The 19,347-nt window shown below is 43.0% G+C and overlaps 1 protein-coding gene across 2 annotated transcripts in view; it reads right to left on the reverse strand.

The window, feature by feature from the left end:
* Positions 1 to 448: 448 nt before the first annotated feature.
* The window catches only part of DNAJC17 (DnaJ heat shock protein family (Hsp40) member C17), a 968,483-nt gene continuing 949,584 nt past the window's right edge, over positions 449 to 19,347 (reverse strand). Inside the window, exon 11 of one of the 2 annotated variants that reach the window (XM_044074193.1) lies at positions 449 to 765. In XM_044074193.1, coding sequence (XP_043930128.1) covers positions 646 to 765 — 120 coding nt within the window. In that variant the 3' untranslated portion in view covers positions 449 to 645. The remainder of the gene's footprint in view (positions 766 to 19,347) is intronic. The other variant, XR_006365217.1, reaches the window with a different exon arrangement.

Below are 19,347 nucleotides of genomic sequence, written 5' to 3' on the forward strand. Positions count from 1 at the left end.
ATTTTAGATAGCCGATGGTACTTATGCACCAACAAGGATCTATGGAAAGCTGGTGTGAGACCCACATCTGCAAAGGGAATGCTAGTAAAAACACTGGCCAGCATAAAGCAAGATAGGTGAGAATTTACTCAAATGTTATAATTTAGTGTTACAGTGACCCTCCCTGAAGAAGACCTCTTTCACAAACAAAAATATACACACACACAAAAAAAAACATAATGACCAATAATTTTAGGGGTATATTTGCACAGCCTGGTTAGCCTCATTTGCTCCTGTTCTTTTTTTTTTAAATACTCAAAATCAGGACTTTTGTACAACTCCCTATATTTCACTTCTTTACTGATCAGAACAAGCACCATTCAAGTAAGTGAAATTCTTCCTCAATACAAAATGATTTTGCTCCTCATTTACCAGAAAGGCATTAACAAAAGGGAAAACAAAGTCTAGATGAAGTTTTCTCAATAAACTAATTTATAGTACATGAGAACAAACAACCTGATATGTTATCAGCCGTGATAATGACCGTAGTTCTGAGCCTCACTGAGTAAACTCTTTTGTCTCAAGAAGACAGTTTAATTTGTGTAGCAGCAAGTATTCCAGTAAAAAACATCAAATAAAACAAAAAGCAGTACACTATAAAAAAGTTTATTTTCCTCCGTCTTCTTCATCTTCCTTCTGCATCTCCTCTATAAGTCGCTTTCTCTCTGCTGCTTGTCGCATTCGCATTAATACCACACTTTCATAATCTCGTTCTGAGATTGTGCTCTGAAAAACAAAAATGATGAGTTATAAACGAGAACTTTTTCCCATGTTTAAAGATGCCCACATCTGTTCTTATTATATTGAATAACCACTTGCATTTCTTTATGTTAGACCAAAAACTTATATCCAAATAGTTCACAATGCTACATCTTAAGCCCATAATCAATTTACCAAATACTTTCAACTGTTTCCCCAAGATAACTAACATTCTCTATGCTAAAGACTTCCACCTGCTTGAATCTAAGTTTTTGTCAGCTTCATGAACCAACAAGACAGTCTCCTTTCATGAAAATGTGCTCCAGGCTTACTAACCAATTAACTCCATATTTAACCACCCCAAAACAATCATCAAATATGGTCCTTGGAAATACTCAAAATTTTCCTCCTGGCCACACAGTAAACATCACTAACACTTTTGTTAATCATATTACTCAACTAAATTCATTATATCTTGATGGCACATTCGATCCCAGTCTTTCCTTCAAAACTCATACTATAGTTACTAACAAAATTCTAGGGCAGCTAAACACTGCCTGGTAAGTCAACGTTTCCCTGGTTATACTTGCATATCCCACAGCAAAGGACATGCTAATTCCCCACCTAGAATAGTCTTCTACATATCAAAGCTTCTAAATCTCAAAATCCCAAATCCCAAAAAACCCTTAGCATCAACACTGATAACCAAAGAACACAACAGTATAGTCTCCTATCCCCATTAAAAATCTGCCCATTAATGACTGAGACATGTTTTTTTTCCTGTATCCTTATTTCTCAATTTAGACTTCTGACCCCCATTTGCCTACAGCCTTTTAGTGCAAGAAACCCCTTCCCACTTCAGCACCAACCATCTTATTCTGTCACAGTTCACATACCTCTGTTAACTTTAACACTATCCCCAAAAGATTATTCAGTAAAATAGGCCTTGTGTCTAGAACTTTATGTCATCATAAATTACATAATGCCCTTAACTTGTTCATTTCCATTAAAATCTCCATTATCACCTTCAGGGAGAATCCCAATGATACTGCTTTTGATATCTGAAATAATCTATCTGCTCCCCTACTTCCTTCCATACTGACCCTGTTATCTTTACCTAGTTTCTTATTTACCTAAACTCCTCTTTTAATCTGTAATACTCTCCAGTTCTCTTGTTTACCACCTTGCTTCTGCACTACCTCTCCTTTCAGGATTCAGTTTCTATAGCAAAGGCAATAATAAGAAGTTATGTATTCACTATAAAGTTCCATGTTTGTTGTCCATAATCTCACCTTCATTCTTGCAGGCTGGGTTCAGAACCGAGCATCGGTTCCGACTCGGCCTAATACTAAAGCTCGAGAGTGTCCACTGGCTCGAGACTATACCCTATCCCATCATGCTTAGGGAATATAACCCAGATCTTGTTTGCAAAATAATAACAGATATGAATTTTATATACAAAAAAATCCCAATTGTAACAGCTATTAGCCTATACCTCAAGAGGCGAGAAAGTACAGTTTTGTACCTACCATAAATGTAGATGTTCGAGGATTCCCTTGCTGCAGTCCTGACAATTGGGTATAGTCCGCGTCCCAGTCGGCCCGAATACCAGAGTATAAGGCTGACGTCGGTCATGGCGCCTTAGACTGACGTCAGTACGTCAGGGTACTAATGCGCATGACCGACGTCATTTCCTCAGTCTTTTCTTGCCCCAGATGTCAGAAGACCCAAAAAGACAAGTCCCAAAACAACCTGCACCAAAAAACATGTACAATATATACAGTAATATATACAAAAAATATAAGCATGTAAACTCACCTACACAACCACCCTGAAACACAGAGGGGAAGGAGGGAGGGTAAATTGGACTGCAGCAAGGGAATCCTCGAACATCTACATTTATGGTAGGTACAAAACTGTACTATGTTCTTCGTCTTCCCTTGCTGCAGTCCTGACAATTGGGTAGAATCCCAAAGCAGAGGTAAAGGAGGCTGGCAAATTATAAAGTAGCAGGAGCTGACAACATGCCTTGTAAAACAGCTGTGGCAAAACCAGCTCTAGTCTTAGAGTATACAGGCAGGTGATAATGCCTAGAGAAAGTATGCACTGAACTCCAAGTAGCTGCCTCCAGAATATCCTTAGTTGCCACCCCCCTTAGAAATGCTGTTGAAGTGGCAGTAGCCCTAGTGGAATGAGGCCTAATCCCAGCTGGAACCTCTTTGCCATGATGGGAATAACAAAATGCAATGCAAAAGCCAATCCACCTAGAAATAGTTTGTTTTGACACAGGCTTGCCCTGTGAACTTAAAGCAAAAGAAACAAGTAACTGCTGAGACTGCCTAAAATCTTTAGTCCTGCTCAAATAATAACGCAATTGCCTGTGTACATCTAAAGTGTGCAAAATCTTTTCCCCTTTATTTTGAGGATCTGCAAAAAACGTAGGTAAATGAATAGTTTGGTTTAAAGCCACACTAGAAACTACCTTAGGCATAAAGGAAGGATTAGTACGTAATGATACCCTGTCCTTATGGAAAATCAAAAGGGCTCTACTGCCATAAGGGCCTGCAACTCAGACACCCTTCTTGCAGAAGTAATAGCCAACAGAAAAGCAGTCTTCCATGACAAATATTTCAATTCAGCAGTAGCTGCAGGCTCAAAAGGTTGTAGAGTAAGTTTTTCCAACACAAAATTGAGATCCCAAGCAGCAGTAGGAGCTCTACGGGGGTCTTATATTCTTTGCCCCTCTAAGAAACTGCTTGAACAAAGGATGCGAAAACAAAGGTGGGTCACAATCATAGTGAGCTGAAATTGCTGCAGCATGAATCTTTATGGAAGAGAAAGACAAACCTTTGTCCAATAATTCAGTAAGATATTGAAGAGCCACACTCAAATTAGGCTCTGAAATCTCCAAATTCTTTGCTGTACTCCAAAATAAAAATCTCTTCCATTTTTCTCGTACACTCTCCTAGTACTAGGCCTTCTAGCTTCCATAATCACATTTAAAACTTGTTGAGGAAGCTGAGACCTACCATGCTTCAACACAGAATATGCCAAGCTGTGAGATGAAGAGATTGAAGCTTGACATTGAGCAGATGACCGTCCTTCTGAGATAACAGATGAGGAATCAGAGGTAAAGGCCATGGAGGCTTCTTTACAAGACTCCTTAGAAGTGGGTACCAGTGTTGCCGAGGCCAATCTGGAGCTATCAAAATCATCCTTGGCCTGTCCTGTCTGACCTTTAGTAATACCTTTAGAAGAAGAGGTAGCGGTGGAAAGGCATAGACATGAAGGTTTTTCCAACTGAAAGACAGAGCATCCACTTTCCAAGCTGTGTGATGAAACCCCTTTGTGCAATACTTTGGCAGCTGGTGGTTTAGTGGAGAAGCGAACAGATCTATGTCTGGAGTTCCCCATGACACTGTCAATTTCTGAAATACATGAAGATCCAGTTTCCACCGTGGGGATCCATGATTTGTCTGCTTAATACATCTGCTAGGAGTTCTGTGCTCCTGGCAGAAACCTTGCCTGAAGAGTCAGTTGCAGGCTTAACGCAGTCTCCCATAAAATCATTGCTTGCCTGCATAGAGGATAAGAATGTGTTCCCCCTTGCTTGTTGATGTACCACATGACAGTTGTGTTGTCTGTCAGAATCAACACCTGCCCTGGAAGAAGTAACTCCTTGAACGCCATCAATGCAAACTGGACTGCTAACATCTCCTTCATGTTGATATGTAGATGCTGTAGTCTGGCAGGCCACTTGTCTTGTATCCACTTTCCATTTAGATGAGCTCCCCAAGCAGTGTCCGAGGCATCTGTCGTTAAAATCTGACTCGCCTCTGGCCGGGTCACAGAGAGTCCCTTGTTTAGGTGACATTCCTGAGCCCACCACAAGAATTCCTTTTGAAGGCAAGGTATTATTTGAATGACAGTGTCCAAATCTTGGCAGTGCTGTGTCCATACATTTTGAGATACCATTGCAGCTTCCTCATATGCAGTTTGGCATTGGGAAGCACCAGAATACAAGATGCCATGAACCCTAATGCTTGAAGGACTGTCCTTGCAGTCAGCACGGACTGATGAGATAGTTGATGGAAGTAAAGTGACAGACTCTTTTGTTTGTCCGGGGTTAAAAGGCCATCTGGGCTGCTGTATTCAGTCTCACACCCAGAAAGCACATGTCTTGAGAGGGTACTAGACTGGACTTTATTTCGCTCACAGAATACCCTAGGCATCTTAGCACTGCTATGACATATTCCAGATGCTGTAGAAGGTGTTCCTTTTCTTGAGCCAGAATCAGGCAGTCGTCCAAGTAAGGATAAATTTGAATGCCTTGAAGCCTGAAGTAAGCTATCACTGGAGCCAGAACCTTTGTGAATACTCTGGGTGCAGTAGATAAGCCAAAGGGCAATGCAGAGAACTGATAATGAAAATCTCCAGTTCGAAACCACAGATACTTTCTGCAACTTAGCCTTATGGGCACATGAAGGTAAGCTTCCTTGAGATCCAAAGTTACCATCCAGTGATCCTTGCCCAGCAGAGGTAACAGTTGCTGTAACGCCAACATCTTGAACTTGGGAATGTCCAGATAAGTGTTGAGGATAGATAAATCCAAAATTGGTCTCCACGTGTTCCCCTTCTTTGGTACTAGGAACAGGCGAGAATAAAATCCGAAGCCCCTTTCTGACACAGGGACTGGCTGAATAGCCCCTATCTGGAGTAACTGAGAAACTTGCTTGTGAGCCTCTTTTCTTTGTGGAGGAGGAACATCTGGCATGCCTTTGAAAGAGGGCATTGTGTGGAAATAAAATCTGTACCCGTGATGAATGATATCCAGCACCCATCTGTCTTGAGTGATTAAATCCCAATTTTCTTTGAAAAGAGACAATCTTCCTCCCAAAGGAGCTGCCAGACGAGAGTCCACTGGCAGCTGAAAAGGCAGGTCATTGGTGCTGCTTACGAAAGGACTGACCCCTGCCCTCACCAGAAGTCTGAGCAGGTGAACTGTCTGATCTAGGCCTAAACGAACCTTGAGCCCTGCCCCTACCACGCCTAGACCTACCCCTAGACTGGGAACCATAAGCAGGATATGTCCACCCCTTAGCAGGCCAATTTCTACTAAACTTGGAGGCTGCACCTGCAAAAATCTTTAACAGTCTGCATAGACTTAGCTTTGTCCTCCATTTTCTTTAAAACTGCTTCCACAGGCGGTCCAAACAACACATCAGACTGTAAAGGAGCATCCAAAATCCTGGTCTTAACATGCTCAGCTAAATTCTGATCCTTCAACCATGCATGTCTGCGAAGAACAGAACTAGTAGCAGCCACCCTCGAGGAGGCCTGAACAGCATCAAAACCACACTGCAAAGAATGCTTACCCACTTGTTCAGACACATGAACCAAATCCAGCAATTCTTTACACTCAATACCTTCCGCCAAAGCATCCACCTTAGATTTCAATTGTGAAAGGAGATAATTCTGATATTTCAGCATATGAAATTGACAATTCAACGCCTCATGGCTAGAGTGGAAGAAGTATATACTTTCTTACCCCACCTATCCAAAGCCCTTGCCTCTTTATCAGAGGGTACAGGATTTTTAACCACAGAAGCTTTAACACCTTTAGGCCCCTGAGAAACAGTTTCTGGGTCCGCCCTGGGACTCTTAAACAAATACTTATGAGCTTCGGCACCCTATAATACCTATCAGGCTTAACAGGAGCAGGAGGCAAGGAATCAGGGTTCAGAGAAGCCTCTGCAAAAACATCCTCCACCACATTCAACACAGGAGGAATAGCTAAGGGCCTATGCTGGGGCAAAACAAGAATTCCCTAAGCCTTTTCTGGAGTCAGAGTAATCTTGGCCTTCCCATTTAAAGTGCTCCCTCATGGAGTGAAGAGTCTCTGAAAATGAAAAATCCTCAGGAGGAGAAGCTGAAGGAGTGGAATCATCCACATCAGAATCAGAATAAGTAGGAAACTCTGGCAAGTCTTCCACAGAAGACTCTGAAGCCTGTGAACACTGTTCAAAACTATCAAACTCCTGTTCCACCCTAGGCCTCTTATCAGGTGGGGGCATAGAACCTCTAATCAGAGTAATCAAATCTTCTGCCATTTTAAGCATATGTTTCTTAGGCACAGAGCCCGAAATGCTAGGAGAAGCCCCTACAGAAGCTGAACTTGGCCTTCCTCTAAAAGAAGCTTTGGCAACAGAAGGAGAGGCCCTAACTACCTTGGGAAGAGAGGGAAGAACAGTTACCTGAGAAGCCCCCTCAGCCTGGCCTACCTCCTGAGAGGGCACATCCTGTAACAGTAAAGTATCTGCCTGAGACTCCATAGAGACTCCTGGCAAAACCTCTGGCTCTCCTGAGCCTACTAAAGGACCGACGTCCGGGACTGCCGGTTCCTCACCCCTAGACTTCACTGTTTTGTCCTTGCGCTTCTTAGATGAAGCAGGCGTCGGAGCATCCGACGGCATAGTATAATTGCAACGCTTCCCAAACACTAACCTAGCACAATCAAGCCTCCTCTTAATAGTGCGCTTGTTAAATCTAGCACAAGAGCGGCAACCAACAACGTCGTGCTCAGGCCCTAAACAAGGTATACACAATGTATGATAATCCCTATGCGGTATCTGCTTCCCACAAGAAATACAGTTATTCACTTTTTCTGACATCCGTTAAATACTGAGGCAAGAAAAACCAAAATGTTCTAACGGGTTACTTAGCCAACTCTGTATTCGGTCTGAAACTCCGGTTTCGGAAAATCTCAGAACGCCAACCTGCACTCGCAAAATTGCTTCTGCATCGGACCATGCGGCAAAAAAGACTGAGGAAATGACGTCGGTCATGCGCATTAGTACCCTGACGTACTGACGTCAGTCTAAGGCGCCATGACCGACGTCAGCCTTATACTCTGGTATTCGGGCCGACTGGGACGCGGACTATACCCAATTGTCAGGACTGCAGCAAGGGAAGACGAAGAACATCACACTTTGCAACCAATAAAAATTTCCTCTCAATCCTCCAGGAGCAAAGGTTTGGGGAAGAAAGGTGGGACGCAAGAATGAAGGCGAGATTATGGACAACAAACATGGAATGTTATGGTGAGTACATAACTTCTTAATGTTATGTTGTCCTATCTCACCTTCATTCTTGCTAGTTGGAACAGCGTCCCTAGCACCTTCTTCCTTGGGTGGCTCAAGGGAATAAACTCTTCAGTATAGTGGAACCAAAGGAAGCCCTATTCCGGGAGGTCACATCTACTTTGTAACAAGTGATAAAAGTATGAGGTTTGACCCATGTGGCTGCAGCACAGATTGAGTCCTTAGGTAATCTGGTCTGAAAGGCGGTCGAAGTTGACATGGCTCTTGTTGAGTGGCCTTTAATCTTTCCTGGCAGTTGTCTATGTTGGGAAATATATGCATGGGTAATACTGTCAGTAAGCCATTTTGACAAGGTCATTTTTGATATTGGTGCACCTTTTCTGTTATCTGAGAAGGAAACAAATAACTGGTTAGATTTTCTAAATTCCTTTGTTCTATGCAAACAGAAGCATAACTGTCTGTGTATGTCCAATTGGTGTAAGGAATATTCTGCCTTTTTGTCATAGTTTGGAAAGAAAACAGGCAGGTCAATGGATTAATTTAAATTAATTTTTTAATTTAAATTGGTTTCAGAATATACTTTGGAAAGAAACAAAGGATTTGTTGCAACATGTATAGCTACCACCCTGCTATGGCTTGGGATAAGCTCCCTCTTGAAATCAGATCCCTCACTCATCCAAAACAATTTAAGTGCGCCACCAAGGAATATCTAAAATGTCACTGGACTTGCCACTGTACTCGCCCCCCCTACATTTTCCCCATCTAAGAAAAAACAACCCCCCTGCTCTATACTCCCCACTCACAAATCCTAATAACTGAACTTCTTCACCTGATCTACTAACACCTTAATGGCTCATCGGATGACACACATACTGTCTAACAAAAACTTTGTGGTTCATCTGATGATACACATACTGCCTAACAACACTTCTAAATATGTTCCCTAATACACTACGTATAGTCCTAAGCTTATACATCTTATTCTCTTTGTAGCTACATTTCCAAAGATTTTCTTGAAGTTGTCTTAACATGATCTCTCTTTCACTTGGTAATGTCCTAAAGTCATACTAATTATTTCTTATTCTATACATATTGTATAAAGTATGTATTATGTTATTGTTATAAATTGTTTTTAAATGTAAAACTGTCTAATGTTATGGAGCTTTTCTTCCTGGGCCTCCGCTGAAAAAGGGCCCTTCAGCTCAGTCGGACATACTCGGTCAACAAGTGTAAAATAAATAAATAAAATAAAAGAGAGACTCTGTCTTTGTGAAAAACTAAGTAGGGAGGGCGTATGGACAGAGCTTGAAGTTCCAAAACCCTCCTAGCTGAAGTAATGGCTACCAGAAAGGCTGTTTTCCAGGTTAAAAGTTTTAGTTGGCAAGAGGAAACTGGTTTGAATGGTGGGAGAATCAGAGTAGTCAGTACCAAATTGAGGTCCCAAGGAGGTGGTGGTTCCCTTATTGGAGGTCTTAGTAAAAATGTACCTCTCAGGAAGGCTTTGCAAAATCTGTGAGACATTATCTTTGATCCCATGTTTCCTATGTTGTAGTTAGATATGGCGGCTAATTGTACTCGTATGGTAGCTGCTGTTGCGCCTTCATTAAAAATCTCTGCTAAGAAATCCAAAATTGTACTTACAGGAGCTGTGATGGGATCTATGTGATTCTTTGAAGCCCAACAAGAAAATCTTTTACATTTGCTAGCATAAAGCTTTCTAGTTGCTGTCTTATGAGCTGAAATTAGAATATGTCTCACTGCAGGGGATATGTCTGGAAGCCTGGTGAAGATTGAAAGTGGAGCAGCCAAGCTGTCAGTTTGAGGGTCTGGATAGAGGGATGGAGCATTCCTGACTAATGAGTCAGAAGATCTGGTACCAGGTCCAGAATCCACGGCTCTTCTCGGAGATGGGGCCATAGGAAAGGAAACCAGATCTAACGACGCCAGTATGGAGCTATGAGTATTAACCTGCAACTCAATACTTTGGCTTTTTGTAACACTTTGGGGATTAAAGGGAATGGGGGAAAGGCATTAAGGAGTCCCAGGGGCCAATCGTGAATGAGTGCATCCCTTGGAGACTCCCCAGCAGGGGAATTAGGGCAAGGTAGCTGCTGCATTTGATGTTCATGGATGTGGCAAACAGGTTGTAGCAAGGCTGGCCCCACTTGCAATAAATCTGGTTCACAATTTCCTGTTTGAGGGACCACTAGTGAGGCATTAGAATTGTTCTGCTCAATTTGTTCCCTATCACACTGGATTTCCCTGGAATATGCGCTGCAATCAGAAAACACTGAGAAGAGACTGCCCACTGCCATACTCTCTGAGCCTCTCAGCACACGGGATAGGATCTGGTTCCGCTTTGTTTGTTGATATACCACACCAGTGACATGTCTGTCTGTACTGCAATCATGCCTAGTGGAAGAGAGTTCTGGAATTCCTGCAATGCCAGAAGCACCGCTCTCATCTTTAGGACATTGATGTGCAAGTGGTACGCATGTTCCTGCCAAGTTCCTTGGATGGTCTTTCCCAGATAATGCCCCCTCCACTGTATCTGAGAAGCGTCTGTGGTCACTGTGGCTACTGGTTGGAGGAGAGTGAATGGCCTGCCAAGAGTTATCTGCGTGGAATGAAGCCACCAATGTAGGTCTTTCTTGCAGGAGTCTGTGATGAAGATCTTGTGGGACATGGGTAACTCCTGCATGGACCATTGAGTGAAGAGGAGCCACTGTAGGACTCTCATATGTAGACGTGCCAGAGGTACTAATGTTATAGCCACTGCCATAGTCCCCAAGACCTTTAGAACCAACCTTGCCTGTACTTTCTTTTTTGAGAGCAAGATGGACACTTGATGCTGCAGTGTCTGTATCCTGTTGTGAGGCAATTTTGCTAGCCTGTCTTCTGTGTTTAAGTCTGCTCCTATAAATGTAACATGCGGTGATGGCCACAAGGCAGATTTTTTGAAATTTATGTTAATGCCCAGTTCCATAGGTTGGTACTAAGGCCTATACAAGCCTAGCCATAACAATCCCTGGCTATTACTTCCCTGGTCCCCTGTCTAACAAGGCAATGGACGTGATCCCTGGGGTGAATTTCCTATCTCCCATCCAATCGTCAAGGTTCTTTTTGAAGCGGGCCAAAGAGGTGCTCAGCTTGACATGTATGGGCAGTCTATTCCAGAGTATGGGGAGTCTCTGGGTCAGGAACCTATCCCTCTAGCATGTTTTGTTCATTGTGATGACCAGGTTTAAATCCCTGGAGCGTGTGGCTCTGAGGGATTGGGATTTCTTTAAGTGTAGCATGTCCAACAGCTCTGGGTTTGGCATGGCCTTGTATGTTAAGCAGAGATCGCCTCTGAGCAGGCGATATGCGACAGAGTTCCGAGCAAAGATGAACGGTAGTATCTCTTGCCTTGGTTAGTAGATGCTCGGTGGTGGCGGTTAGGAGCCAGTCATCTAAGTATGGAAACACCTGGAATCCTAGATGCCTCCGGTTGAATCGTGACTACTGCCATGCATTTGGTAAACACCCTGGGGCTGTAGTGAGACCAAAGAGTAGAGCTCGGAATTGGTAATGACGGACTCCCAGCCAGAAGCATAGATGTCTCCTGGATCACCTGTCCATTTTTATATGGTAGTAAGCATCCTGAAGATCGATTGAGCACATCCAATTTGTCTTTTCCCAAAAAAAGGAAGTATAGATTGCAGTGTCACCATCCAGAACTTTGATTTTTTTTATTTGATTTTTTTTACGGACTTGTTCAGCCTGCTGAGATCCAAGATGGGTCTCCAGTCCCCTGTTTTTTTTTGGAACTAAAAAGAACCTTAAGTAAGTTCTGGATCCAGTTTGGTCTGTGGGGACTTCTTGGAGGACTCTTTCTTAGCAACTTATGTATCTCTAGAGTTGCTTGATCCCTTTGACAGGGTGGAATGTCTGGGACTGATCTTGTTTTTGGGGGTAGGGTGGAGAAGGGTATGTTGTATCCCCTGGATATTATTGACTGTACCCATATGTCTTGAGTGATATTTAGCCAGGCTTTTGGGTACAGTGACAGTCTGTCCCAGACTGCATCCAGAGGTGAAGAAGCGGGCCTCCTTTCAGAAGCGCTGGAAGGGTCTGCCAGAGAATGTATCTCTGTTGCCCTGATTTTGCGGATCCCCTCTGCCACGAGGTTGGTGTCTTTCATTGTTATTTCCCCTCTGCCTCTGGGGGAAGATTCACCACGTGCATCTGGCGTAGCTCTTTGAGATTTACAGAACCTCATTTTCCCATACTTCTGGACTTTAGGATAAGGCCTAATAGGGAGAGAAAAACGTACTCCCATGGCAGACAGAAGTTTACCTTCTTGTTCGCACCTGGTCAGAGTCTCTTTAGCTTTAGGCCTGAACAAGGACGAGCCATCAAAAGGGGCGTTAGTGAAAGAAGACTTGAAGGGCTCAGCGAACTCGCAAAGGCGCATCCAGAAATGCCTCCTCAGAGCAATCCCTGTACCAGCTGCCCCAATCACACCATCAGCTGCATAAAAATGAGCCTCATAGAGGAGTTGACTACTGAATTCAAGGTAGCAAACTGGGCGGTCTCCTTGTCTGGAACCTCTCCAGCTGTGGAACCTTGGAGAATATCTTCTAGCTCCTTCAGGAGATCCCTTTGAAGTCTGGTAAAATTGGTCACATAGTTCAGCAATCTGAGTGTAAAAGCCGCTCACGAGAATGTACACGAGACTCCTTATTCGGCAGATGGACAAGTCTCAGCTAACTCCTTTTTGGTGGTCGCCACCGCCACCACCATAGCATCTACTCTGACACCTTTGGTTAACAAGTCTTTGTCTGATGGAGCCATTATAAATTTGTTGGGCCTCCTCGAAACAGGTTCCACAGATTCCGGAGAACCCCACGCCTTTCGACTAATAACATTGAGGAGCTACTCAAAGGACATAGACACCCAAGAGGTGGAGGGTCGAGAACGAAATGCCTCCAGGTATATGGACTCATCTTCAGAAGGGGTGAGGGTCTTCCAGACATCTCTCTGCTTCAGGATCTCTAGGATGTCTGAGAAGGAGACATCCTTCTGAATCATCCAAGTCCGTATCTGAAGTGACGGACTCCTCAGGGGCGTCAAGATGTTTCCTCTTACATGTTCTTTTCCGAGGAACTTCCCTGGAGAGACCCTCTGGGGAGGTTTCAGAAGAGATGGACTCACCCAGTGGGGCATCCTGGGGCATTGGTTCTCTACACCTGGGGGGAGGGATGGTAGAGAGGCAGACACTTTTGGGGGAAGAGTGCTTGGATCTAAGAGTGGAGGTGTCAAGGGTGACAGCACCCTCCTCATCACCTTGAAGTCACCATGACCGGGGTCCGAGGAAGCCTCCGGCTTCGAAGAGCCAGGAAACTCCTCTCAGCCCAAGGAGGTGGGCTCCGAGGCAGATGTAGGCACTGCACTCACCAGCTCTGAAGCCCCAAGAGGTAGATTTGGACTCTCCGCCCCAGACCTGACAGGGGAGCATCAGCTCCCAGATCCTTCAAATGAAGATGGTACCGAAGAGGTCGGAGCAGAAGTCAGGACCAAAAACCCTGGGGTGAGTGTGTCGGACCAGATGGTTCCACCACAAACACATCCAAGCACTCCAGCTCCGAAACCACTCGGGTCAGAGGAGGAGGAATAGAAAAAGGGGCAGAAGTCAGTTCCAATTCCTTTTGGGCTGGACTTGAAAGGATCTTGGCTAAGGCCGGAGTCTGAAGCAACTTCTTGACCACCCGCTCCACGTTGTCATCCGATAGACTCCTGGAGGATCAAGAGGATGGGGACTGAGGATTTTACACTGCCAGCCACAGACTTTAAAATGGGTGACTGGGGAGACTGGCTACAAGGTTGGGGACTGGCTCGGACAAAACTGGTGGAACCAAAGGAGCAGTCCTTTTGGGCCTGAAAGGCTTCAGGTCCAAAGCTGTATCCTTAGATAGCTTTTTAGCTGACTCAGAAGCAGGAGCTGAAAAAGAAGCTCTTTTAGTAGATTTGCCAGATTTTGGTGATTGGGATGATTTGGAAGAGGTCTGGTTGCCTTCAAGTGCCTCAGCAAAAGGAAGCAATCCCTTGATCATCAGTTTGTTTCTGCGTTCCTGCAGTACCCTAGAACTGAACCCATGACAGATGAAACATGAGTCTTGGAGGTGTACCGCACCTAAACAATAGACACAACTAGTGTGCCTGTCGGTTAAGAACATCTTCTGAGAACAGGGGGTCACACTTTTTGAAGCCTGACTGCTTCACTTCTTTGCCTTCCTTGGACACAGTGACAAAAAAACCACAGCAAGAACAATGAACACTGCCCAGGAACTAGGTAAAAGATAGAGATAATAATGCTAGCAAAAACTATCAAGCTATCAAACACCACACTAAGACAAAAGGTAACTATACAACTTCTACTCTACTTTTTTTTTTTTTTTTTTTTTTTTAACACTCAAGCAGGGGAGAGAAAAAGGGCCAGAGGAGACATCTCTAACTTAAACAATGAAACCTCTTAGGAAGGGGTAGAAAAGAGGGAAAGAGTTGTCCTCTAATTTAAACGGGCTCAATAACGGACACTAGGAGAAAGAAAGACGAACCCTCTAACATAATCGGGTTCATTAAAGGTATGTAAAAGGGATGGGATAGGGAGTTGTAGGCCTAACGAAAGTGATGGCCAGCCACAACAAGCACAACAAGCAACAAACTTAAGGAATTCCCACAGTGAAACCTAAAAACACTATCTAATATCAACACACAACAACAGATATACAAAATTTTTTTGAAATAAACGAATAATATCCAAAAAAGTATTTCACTTAGCCTGAGCCTAGTGAGAAGCACCCAATCCAGTTTAGTGGCAAATGAGATCTGGGTTATCTTCCCTAAGCATGATGGGATAGGTTAGAGCCTCGAGCCAGTGGAAACTCTCAAGCTTTAGTATTAGGCCGAGTCTGAACCAATGCTCGGTTCCGAACCCAACCAGCAAGAATGAAGGTGAGATAAGACAACATAACATAATATTGCCCCAGAAACTCTACTCCTATTTTTGATTTGCACCTGCACTTTATGTTTTCCATCATTACCTTCCATCAAGTTTGTCAAAACTTGCTACCCTATGTGAATAAAACAATCTTTTGCAGTACTACATTATGACTTTTGCCAACTTTTGGTCTTAAGCTGTGGGCTAAGAGTCTTTAGGCCACCCATCAACACAGCTAACAAATGTAAAACAAATAACAACTTGATCAACGGTTATTCAATCACTTTTCTAATGTTCATTCCTTTTCCTCTGATTTACCGAAGAGACACATGCAAAAGGAGAGCACACCATCAGTAAAGCAGTATAACACAGTGGTTAAGATAGGCTGTAATTTGGAAACCTGTCTCTGAATCCCAGCAGAACCAACTCATACACCATCTGACAGTGAGCAAGTCCCTTCCCCTGTGCCTCCAGATTATTTACAAGACAAAGGTTCAGCTTGGTGAGTGAAACTGAACTACATAAAAACAAAGTAAGCAACATAACTGAAAACCTCTGATCATACTTAAAGAGTTAATCCTTTACAGTTAATGAGGCAGTCTTGTTTACTACTCGATCTTAAAGAGATCAGTATAGAAAAATAAACTGATGGAAGGCTCAAAGAAAGGTAATGCTCTGGGGTAAAAAAAAAAAAGACTTGCTTTTTCCATCTCTTTGCCCTTCACATGAAAGGTGTCAACAGTGCTGGATTATAGGCCTCTTAGGCCTGGAGCTGAAAGTGCTAAAGAGTCTCTTTATTTGATGTGAAAATAGGATTTCAGACAAAACTGGGAGTCGAAGCAGCACAACCCAGTTCAGACTTGTGGGCCTGTAGCTACAGCTCCATCAGACCCTTGTTAATCTGTCACTGGGTGTTAGGTAGCAAGGCAAGAGCAGAAAACTTTTGGTGAAATGTCCCTGCTGCATGTTGAAAGTGTGACTGTCATCAGTGTCCTAGAAATCACATCAGTTTACTCTGTTCCCCAATACACAGGATGACGTATGGCATCCTACAGAATTCACAATCTCAGCCATAATGATTTCAGCTCCTGCACAGCAGGAAAGATACAGATGTAAAAGGAGGAAAAGAGACACAGCAATCAGATTACATGGAAGCCAACTGAAAAAATGTCACTTTAATGAAAAACAAAACAAACAGGTTTATTGCACAATTTTCAAGTGCAAGAGAGCAGAAACTGCTTAAGCTCACAGGTTGGGATAAATAGCAAACATGAAAGGGGCACAACCAAAGTTAAAGTGAACCTGGCCTGCTGCTAACAAGACTTTTTGTCTGCATATGCCATTCACTGGCAGGTGAGCACACATATCTGTGTATAGACATATACAAAGCAGTGATTCTTCTGTAAAGGTTAGTTCAGAAAAACTTCCATTATGTTTGTCATAGCCATATATCGTATTGTACAACAGAAGGGTTTATACATTAAAGGAAATTTACTAGAAGGGGTCCCTGCCTATTGCACTGCGGATCTGCGCTCTTCAGCAAAGCTCTGCCTGTATAACATATAATATAAACAAATGATACTTGCACTATTTTCTCTTTGAGTGAAAACTTACAACCTTGCAGATTGATCAGCTATACACAACTATGAGTGCTAACAAGCTCCTCTATCCAGGAGCATAAAGACTGAACAGATCAACTACAAATTATGCAATCCAAACTGCACAGGTGACGCATTATTTTAGTAGGAGTTACTTTGGTAGAGCTGTGTTGAAGAGGGCAGCTACCACTCTGCGAGTGAGTGAGTGACAGATGACTCTTTTATAAAGCAGAAACTTACATAATCCGCATTAACCGCATTACTGAGAGGCAGCTACTGTCTTAACACCACACTATTCCTTAAAACAATGAAAAGGAAAATGCATTTCAAGTCTTTATACAAACATCTTCAGCTGACAACACTCACACAGTACTAAGTTATAGCCAGTAAATCATGTACTAGGAACCTTAACACACCAATCAAAAGAGAAACACACTGCCAAAGGAAGTTCCACATACTATACATGGAGAACAGTGGGGAGTCTTCCATTCTAATTTTTATCTCCTCAAAGGAAAAGTGCTACGAATTTATGCAAATGCTGAACTAAATATAAAACAGAAACCCTTGTTCATAACCTTGAATTTTACTCTACACTCAATTTATCCTCACATGGGAAGAAGAAAAAAAAGACACATGGGACAATACTGTAACTTCTAAGTTTGGGTCCCCCCCCAAAAAAGTTATAGTAATACCCCTTAATGCCTTTCAGGTACTTGTTAATATTAATATTAAAAAATAGTATGCACTCACAGTTAAGAATTTGTGCCAGCAGTTGTTCAAAACACAATAATTTAAATTACAGTGAGGTTATCAGACAATGTTTTCATTTTTAAAGTTTTCACAGTGTTTTAAAAATGTTTATACATGTTAGGACTATAACTAGCATTACTCTGGTTTAGTACTTACAGCAATGTACTATATATGTACATATCAAATTACTTGAACAAATGAGTGCCTTGAAGATGTCCTACTTACTAAATAATAGAATCTGCTATATTATTTCCTGTTTGTATTTTTCATCTTAAGTGATCATAGTACAGACAATTTTTAAACTGCAAGAACTTACAAAATTACTACTGCATATATTTGAAAGTACAGTTGTGCAAAATCTTACCATAACAGTAGATGTCCTTTTTGTCACTGTCGCAGTATTCTTTACCTAAGGGAGCTCCTGACAAGGATAGCCTAATGCCTGGCCAGCATAACAAAGTCTTTAGTTCTTATAGGCATCGTATGTCACAGGTATGATCCCCACGCAAGGCATAAAGGTGATGTGGAGACGCACACACTCAGAACTAAAAAGCCCTAGGAGGAACAGAATGCTTGCCCCTAGGGATGAGGATAAACTGCATCCAGAAGATGAAAGTAAGCCCCTTGGCCAGGAGGGCAAGGGGTAGAACAGAGGGGGTAGGAGGGAGGGAACAAATACTCGGCCAGGAGGGCAAGTGGTAGAACAGAAGAGGGTAGGAAGGAGGGAACAAATACCGGAACACTGAATTGAAGGACATCTACCTTTATGGTAATATTTTACACAGCTATACTATGTCCTTCCATTATCACTGCTGCAGTACACTTTAACCAAGGGAGAGTACAAGAGCTTAAGAGGAAACCTGGGAAGAGGACCGTAATGGCCTTCTACAAAGCCTGCCTTTGCCCTGGAAATGACATCCAACTTGCAATGCATAGTGAAAATATGAACAGAGGACCAAGTAGCAGCCTCAAGGATGGAAATGGTATCCAGACTCTTGAAAAAAGCACTAGAGGAGGCCGCTGCCCTAGTAGGATGCATATTTACAGACGAGGAAAGACATTTTTCATAAAAAGATTAACAAAAATAAATGGCCTTCGAACAGCCAAAGTCCTGGGCTGAAAGGAAACAAAAAGCTGCTGAGATTTAGAAATAACTTTAGTTTTATCCAAATAATATTTGAGCTGTCTATGCAAATGTAAGGTGTGGAGGACCTACTCACTGGCAGACTGCAGATTAAGGGACAACTCAGTGACCACCATGCACAGGAAAGAAGGATTAGTATGAAGAGACACCCTGTCTCTGGGGAAAACTAAGAATGAAGGAATAGCCATGAGAGCCTGAAGTTCAGCCACTGTCTTGGCTGAAGTGATGGTCAAAAGAACAGCCTTCCAAGTTCAATGTTGTAAGGAACATGAAGAAGCAGGCTTAAAAGGAGCCTGAGTCAACCTTTCAAGAAAAAAATTGAGGTCCCAGGAAGGTGAAATAGGTTTCCTGGGAGATCTGATATGAAGGACACCTCTACAAAATTGCTTGACTTCAAATCTAGGGGCAAGAGGAAGAGTCAAAGGTAGACAAGCACAAACTGCTGACAGGTGAGTTTTAACTGAAGAATATGCCAACCCAGCATGGAGAAGATCACACAGATAAGAGAGAACCACAGGAACTTCCACTGATAGGGGATCCTGATGACGACAGAGGCACCAGATAGAAAATTGCTTCCATTTGGACATATATGATTTACAGGTAGTGGGTTTCCTAGTCTCATGCACAATCTGAAGCAAAAGTGTCAGTTGAAGAGTGGACAAGTGAGGATGGATGAGAGATCCCTTGTCCTGTGTGAGAAGATCGACCTGGTGAGGTAACTTGTGGTGATTGCCCTTGGCCAAGGGAGAAAAAAGGGGCAAACAATGCTGTCTGGTCCAAAAGGGAGTCACTAGCAAGATTTTGGGGAGTCCTGCCTGATTTTGGTCAAAACTTGTGGTAACAGAGGAAGGAGAGGGAAGGCATACAGAAACATCTTACTTCCAAAGAAAAGGCAGAGCATTCACTTTACAAGCCAGAGGACTTGCGACTCTGGAAAAGAATAGAGGAAGCTGTCTGTTCGGAGTGGAGGCAAAATGATTTACCTGAGGAATATCCCAGTGATGGACAATGTTCAGGAACACATCTCTATGAAGC

This window comes from Protopterus annectens, chromosome 6.part0, assembly GCF_019279795.1.
Source record: "Protopterus annectens isolate FY-2018-M chromosome 6.part0, PAN1.0, whole genome shotgun sequence".
NCBI classification, from domain to species: domain Eukaryota; kingdom Metazoa; phylum Chordata; order Ceratodontiformes; family Protopteridae; genus Protopterus; species Protopterus annectens.